Below are 7425 nucleotides of genomic sequence, written 5' to 3' on the forward strand. Positions count from 1 at the left end.
AAACTCTTGTTTCTTAAGAATACTGCTGGAATTCTTCCTCAGCTTTTTAGCAGTTTATGAACCTAGGCTGTCAGTATGAATATCAATGAGTATGGCCCAGCTCTTGCACTAGTTACTATTTCGCATCATAAAATTATATGACCAACTGGTAACCAGTTGTTTTTCAACCATTCAGTTTGCAAGCCCTAAAGAAGTTTAAGCTTAAAATTTTCAAGCAGCAAAGAAGCCTGGAAACAGTAAATAACTCATTTGAAGAGATTTTATTTTTTTGCCAGTCCTGGGGTTTGAACTCAGGGCCTGGGTACTGTCTCTGAGCTACTTTTTGCTCAAAGCTAGTGCTCTACCACTCAGCCATAATACCATAGCTTTTTCTGAGTGATTTATTAGAGATAAGAGTCTGACAGACTTTCCCACCCTGGCTGGCTTTGAACTGCAATCCTCAGACATCAGCCTCTTGAATAGCTAGGATTACAGGCATGAGCCACCTGCGCCTAATATTTAGAGATTTTTAAGCTATGCACCAATGGCTCCAGTAATTGTATCTACTCAAGAGGCAGAGATTTGAGAATCCCAGTTTAAAACCTGCTCAGGCAGGGAAGTTGTGAGACTTACCTCCAATTAACCAGCAAAAGCCAGAAGTAGAGCTATATTTTAAATGGTTAGAGCCTCAGTCTTCAACAAAAAAGTTAAGGGACATTGCTCAGGTCCTGAGTTCAAATCCTAGAGCTCAAACCCCATTACTGGCACAATTTTTTTTTTAAATAAACATTTTTTTAAATGTATTTTTCTTCTTTTTGCTCAATTCTACTACTGAGATAACTTTATATAAACTTATCCATTTTATTATTTTTAATTGCTAATTATAAATGTATCACCTTAAATACAATTTGTGTTAAGAATATTTAATACCTCTTCAGCTATCTTGAAATATACATTATTACTGACCTCACTATACAATAGATCATGACAATTTACTCTTCCTAACTGAAACTCTGCACCTTTCCACCACTGTCTTCCCCTGCCTGCTGTGTCCCCAAGCCTCTGGTAATGGCAGTTCAACTGCTCTAAATCCCCATGTGATTTAGAATTTGTCTCTCTCTGCCTTAAAAAGAATAAGATCTCCATTTGTGCATTAGTAGGCTGTTTATACATCTTGGTTACTGTAAATAATACTTCAATAAACATGGGATAAATAGGTTTTATTTATATAAATTTTACTATAGTTATGTGCATGGACATAGTTGGCCCCTTTTCTGAATTAGCAATAAAATTACTGACATATGGAAGAACCCTTCAGGGGTAAAAGACATTTTCAGTAAAGTCTCAATTTCCTTTTGGAAGAAAATGACATCAATAATGGAAACTGCAAAAACATAAGGAGAAGAAAATAATAATATTCAACATCCACCTATCCTTTGCTATATTTTTTGGTCCTCATAACCACCTCTGGGGTTTTAGTTCTTCAATCAAATGATACATGCTCCCCATAAATACTTAGGGCTGCCAGGAAGTTTGTCCTTGGACTGAGTTTCCATAAATCTAAAGAGTAAAAGTACAAAAGGTTGTTTACTAACTTTAGTTTCAGGAATTAGACTAGATGTTTCTTTTTTTCAAAGTTTCCTCTTCACAGAGAAGATAAGAAATTTCTGAAGTCCGCCTTTGGAATATCTTGGGATTCGCTTTGACTAAGCAGCATTTTCAGTTGAGAGAAGTGTTTCTTTCTTTTGTTCATATTCCTTGTGGAGCAAATGGGTGTTGACTGTCCAGATACAGGTGTTCTGAAAAGACAAGATAAAATAAAAACCTCTTAGTTATATTAACATGAAAAAATACTCTTCTTGCTTACATTACTACTAGTATTGCCACCATTTTATGGTTATATTAAAAGCTGCTAATCAGAGCTGTACTTTAGGAAGATCACCAGACTAACAGGCCATAAAACTAGAAGTTGAAAGACAAACTAGAAAGCAACAGCAGTAGTCCTGACAGAAGGTGAATAAGGCCCTGAACCAGGACAGCAACAGTAGGCAAGAAAGGAGAATAGGTGGAAGGAGATGGACAGAAAAAATGGAAGGCGAATGAAAAAGAAACAAGGACAAGGCGGCAGAAATGTTCGTTCATACATAAGGAACATAGAGGAGAATGGACACGTTTGAATGGTTACTTTGTAGGTAGCTAGGACTATGCCCAGGGAAAGACTGAAATAGCAATGTACCAGTATGTCATAATGCACTGAGACTAGAGCTGAAGATCTGGGAGTGTGTGGTATCAGAGAAGGGGTATGGAGGAAAAAGGAGGCCCAGGGAGGAAAAAGGAGGCCAAGGACAGAACTGCATAGAATATTTAGGAATACATACTCAACAGAGAATATTAAAAAATGACAAAATACCTGAAAGTCAATGCTGGGCTTTTGCTTGTAGAACCAGTTACACCATGATTTTGGTTTGCAGAATGTGGAGTTTTCTCTAGCCCCTTCAGGCTGACTTTACTGGCAGGTGTAGTAGGATCGCTCTTCAATGCTGACAGAAAGCTTCTACTTTTACCAGGATGCTTAACTGTTCTATTGCATGTTTTGCAAGTAATCAACTAAAGAAGAAATATCAGTCCTGTGAGTTCTCTTTTAATTTAATCCAATGACCACATGTTCTCTGAGTTCTCATGTCAGGGTATTTCAAGGTAAGTTAACCTATTGGAGTATTACATTCTAGCAGCAGGAATAAGTTAAGTTAAAAATTAGAAATAGCTGGGTGCTGGTGGTTCATGCCTGTAATCCTAGCTATTCAGGAGGCTGAGATCTGAGGATCACAGCCCAGGCAAGGAAAGTGAGACTCATCTCCAATTAACCACCAGAAAAACTGGAAGTAGCACTGTGGCTCAAGTGGTACAGTACTCTCCTTGAGCAAAAGAGCTCAGGGCCAGTGCCCAAGCCCAGAGTCCAAGCCCCACAACTGACCCCCCCCAAAAAAAAATCAAATATCTTAAATATACATACTTTTTAGAAAATACAATGTGTAGAATGGGAACTTCTTTGTACAACTACTTAAAGATATTAAAGATAATAAAAATACAATGGACTTTACTTGCTGAACATAAAATATTTGGGGGAAATCAAGGGATGAAACCAGGAAGATGCCCATTAACATGTAGATGTGCTTTTTAACAGCAGTTGCAGGTAAACTGTTAAGCTTTTTCCTAATACAACATGGAGAAGATCACTGCAAATTTAAGTCGTCCCATCAAATCCTAAGTGAATCTGTAAATATAGGTAAATTTATAAACCAAACAATATAGCATATTCACATTACCTTTCTATCCTTAGCTCTAGAAATTTGACTTTGTTTGATTCGTTTTTAAGAAATGATTAATTTCCAAAATGTGGCATATAGCACAAGTGGAGAACACTAACATGCACGAAGCCCTGGGTTCAATCCCCAGTATTGGAGGAAAAAAAAAAAGATAATAGAAAAAAAGAGAAGAAAACAAAAATGAAAAGAAAACAAATGGTCCAATTTTTAGCTAAATGCCTGCCTTCTATGTATCACATTAAACCCAGAATCTAGCCCATGAATTCACATGAACTGGTTTGGGTAAGGTTTTCATGGGAGATCTGGGTCTGGAAGTGTGGTTCAAGTAGTAAACTGCCTGTCTAGCAAGCACATAGCTGTGGGGTTTTTTTGTTTTTTTTTCTTCAATAGTGAAAAAAAAAAAGCAAAGCAAATGGAAGCCCTGTATACTGCATATATCAAAGGCCTATATTGCTTTGTATTTTTTAGAAAGAGACTGTAAGTTTAAATAAATGAGAAGAATGACCCCTAGCACCATAGTACAACTATGTGAACAACAGGATCATTGACTTAGAAATAAAATTGAGTGATAACTGCAATTCTGGTTGTCATACTGGTTAGCTCATCAAATTTTTGGAAACAGCGCTTCTCAAGAGTTAATAATGTTTCATTTTAACAGCGCTTCTCAAGAGTTAATAATGTTTCATTTTAGGCAATAATGTTTCATTTTAGGCAAAAAACAAAAACAAGCTATACTATTAATGAAGAACTAATCAGCAGAAAAAGGTTTTAAAGGTTTTAGGTGTGTATTTTGATCAACTAAACGTACTACTATAATGAGTGTCAGTGGTTCGCATCTGTAATTCTAGTTACTCAGGAGACTAGATGTGGGGATCATGATGCAAAGCCGGCCCAGGCAGTGAGTACATGAGACTCTTATCTCCAGTTAAGCACAGAAAAAGCTGGAAGTGGTGCTGTACTCAAGCACAGCCTTGAACAAAAGGAGCTCAGGGATAGTGCCAAGTTGAGTTCAATCCCCAGAACTGGCAAAAATAATTAATAAATTAATAAACAAAAGTAATACATTACCATGAATCTACATTGTAGTCAGGTTGGTTCTTGAAGAAATTTGTTTTTGTTGTTGTTGTTTCTGGCCTTAGGGCTTTTTACTCAGTGCTGAGTGCTGTCCCTGAGCTTTTGTGCTCAAGGTCAGTGCTCTGCCACTTGAGCCACAGCTCCACTTCCAGCTTTTTCGGTAGTTTATTATAAGTAAGAGTCTCATGGACTTTTCAGCCCAGACTGGCTTTAAACTGTGACCCTCAGATCTACTTCCTGAGCTTTAAACTGTGACCCTCAGATCTACTTCCTGAGTTGCTAGCATTACAGGTGTGAGCCTTTAGTGCCTAGCCAGAAATTTTATATATATACATATATTATAGAACCGGTAACTTACCAATACACTTTTGGAATCCTTGTACTTCTTTAGAATTTTTGCTTCTTTGAAACTGAGTGCATAATTTCTTGCTTGTTGATTAAGAAGTTTCTGTATTTTGGGTGTCAATTTGGCCTTGGGTTTGAGGCGCACTCGAGCATTATCCAGAACCAACAACTGGAAACAGTATGGACACGTTCCTTCAAAGGTGCTATTATCTAAAATTATATAAATGGAACCCACATTTAGCATATCAGAGTATTGTTACACATATACAACAAAATGGTACAGTATGAAAAATATTGGTATTTAATATAAGCAGATATGGATTCTCTTTACAAGCTCAAAATATGAAAATCCATTCATTCCTTTCAGCAACAGATAAGGCAGTTCTCCAACTTTTAGCAACCTGATTCATCACTTGTCACTAAGTGAAAACAGGCTATTGCCCTTCACCAATTTTACCAACATTTTTACCATTAAAAAATTTGCAATGAAATTTTCCTTTTCTTTTGAAACAATTAGCACAATAAATATGTATTGAGTACCTACTGCTAAGCACTGTGCTGAGCTTGAGAGATACAAGAGGCACTGCAAAAGTATGAAAGATGTTTGTAATTCAGCATCACCAAATACAGATTTCATTCATACTGAGTGAATATTCATATTCACTGTTTGGGGTACTGGAGATATATCAGTTTACAAAAGACAGTTTGGAAGGCAGACTATAACACCAGATGCTAAGTGCTAGGATGAGAAAGTAAAATAGGCCAGTGAGGACAGGATACGATGGTGTAGTTTTCAGTATGGTTGCTAGGAAAGGCTACCTTGGATGATATTTATAGGGTGAAATCAAAGCAGGTATGTAACACAAGTGTTCCAAACAGAGAAACAGAACAAGAAGACTGGATGGAGTTAAGGTTGAGTTTACTACTGAGAGTAGGTCTGGAGGTTATTAGAGCCTGTGCTGTAGGGCAACAATCTTGTTTTCAAAAACTTACACTTTAACCATGACTTGGAAAGCCATTTATGGCAGAGAAGAGCCATGAGCTAGCCTTTTTTTGTTTGTTTGTTTTAAAGTTGTTAGTATTAGGCTTGAACACAGGGCCCCAGCGTTATCTCTTCCTAAGGTTTTTTGCTTAAGGCTGGCATTCTCTCACAGTAGCCACAACTCATACACTGCTCTAGGCTTTGATTTTTTTTTTTTTCAGGACTCCTCTGGCTGCTGGCTTGAGACCAAACTACAGGAATGCCTGAGAGCTGTTGGCAGTAATCTGGGAGAAAGTGGGTAAATTGCAAGACTTAGGTTGGAAGCAATGGATGCAGTTGGAAATATTTTAAATCCAACATGATTTGCTGGCATATTGGCTTAGGGGGTGGGACCGGGGAGGTCTGTTAAGAGTCAAGATGGGCCCCAAAGTGTTTGCACTGGATTACTGCAAGGATGGGGGTTGCCATTTTCTGAAAGGAGAAGAACTAGAGGTAACGCTCGTTTTTGGACAAAGTTTGGAATGACTATTGGTTATTCAAAAGAAGCAGTCAGGAGTTTGAATGTGAGTGTAAGTGTAGGCTGGAATTCGAGAGGCCTTTGTACACAGTATGTAAATATCCTGAGATGAAAAACTGCCAACCAGAAAGTGAGTGTAACTAGGAAAAATGTCCAAGGGCTGATCTGGAGAAGTAAAACCCATGGAGAAGCACCAGCTTAAGACGTGAGGGTGCGCTGATCTGAACGCCAAATGGAAACTATTTCTAGAGGACCGATCAACGTGTCAAATGCAAGATGAGCCAACATGGAGTACAGAATTTGAACTTTTCCATAAACCTGAGAAGCCCGAGGGCCGTGCTACTATTTGTTTTGTCCCTCTCGGATCACTGTGAACAGTGGCAGAATGGAGGCGGGCGCGGCGCCAGGGCGGGAGGCCCAGCGGGGGCCTCACCCGGAGGGGAGCGGGAGGACCAGCGGGAGGACCAGCGGGGGCCTTACCGTGAGCGGAGCGGGAGGACCAGCGGGAGGACCAGCGGGGGCCTTACCGTGAGCGGAGCGGGAGGACCAGCGGGGGCCTTACCGTGAGCGGAGCGGGAGGCCCAGCGGGAGGACCAGCGGGGGCCTCACCCGGAGGGGAGCGGGAGGACCAGCGGGGGCCTCACCCGGAGGGGAGCGGGAGGACCAGCGGGGGCCTCACCCGGAGGGGAGCGGGAGGACCAGCGGGGGACTTACCGTGAGCAGAGCTGTAGGCCCAGCTGTAAGAGAAGACGGACTGGTGAGGGGCCTAGGAACCTCCGCGCCGCTCCCCGCCCGCCTCCCCTCCGCCCTGTCTTACAGGAGGTAGCGGGCCTGGCCCGGGCAGCTCTCGCGTAGATTCCACGCCGCCGCCTCCAGGTAGTACTTCTGCCTCATCGCGGCTAAGCGACCGGAGTTCCGGAAGTCGGCTCCTGGGGACCGCGGGAGTCGGCTTCCGGGAGACTCAGGAAATCCGCTTCCCGCAATCGCCAACGTCGTCCCACAGGAAACACGCACCTCCGCTAATGGGTTCCGGTGTCCTTCGAGCCACGGCTGACGTACAGGTGTGCGCAGCCACAACGTCGCCTTGGTGTTTCTAGCGGTCTAGGTCTTCTGTTCTGTTTTTAAACTTGAGAGAATCAGCCAGCAGCCCTTCCGCCTTACTACCCTCCACCTTTGCCCCTCTCCTCCCTCTCCTTCCCACT

At 41.3% G+C, this 7425-nt stretch overlaps 1 protein-coding gene across 3 annotated transcripts; it reads right to left on the reverse strand.

Moving 5' to 3' along the window:
- Nucleotides 1–1184: 1184 nt before the first annotated feature.
- On the reverse strand, nt 1185–7166 carry LOC105984676 (chromosome unknown open reading frame, human C18orf21). 3 transcript variants are annotated; one of them, XR_001175007.1, is made up of 6 exons: nt 7041–7166; nt 6938–6960; nt 4738–4934; nt 2390–2586; nt 1575–1778; nt 1185–1363 (listed from the first exon to the last, which is right to left on the reverse strand). XR_001175007.1 is itself a non-coding variant. In XM_013014946.1 (5 exons), the coding sequence occupies exons 1-5, from the start codon at nt 7115–7117 to the stop codon at nt 1625–1627; spliced, it is 648 nt and encodes a 215-aa protein (XP_012870400.1). In that variant the 5' UTR covers nt 7118–7166; the 3' UTR covers nt 1185–1624. The 3 variants fall into 3 exon arrangements, 2 of the variants coding, with proteins under 2 accessions (XP_012870400.1, XP_012870401.1); XM_013014946.1 differs by having other exon boundaries at nt 1185–1778; XM_013014947.1 differs by lacking the exon at nt 2390–2586 and having other exon boundaries at nt 1185–1778.
- Nucleotides 7167–7425: the final 259 nt, after the last annotated feature.

Source organism: Dipodomys ordii, unplaced genomic scaffold (genome assembly GCF_000151885.1).
Source record: "Dipodomys ordii isolate 6190 unplaced genomic scaffold, Dord_2.0 Scaffold25, whole genome shotgun sequence".
NCBI classification, from domain to species: Eukaryota; Metazoa; Chordata; class Mammalia; order Rodentia; family Heteromyidae; genus Dipodomys; species Dipodomys ordii.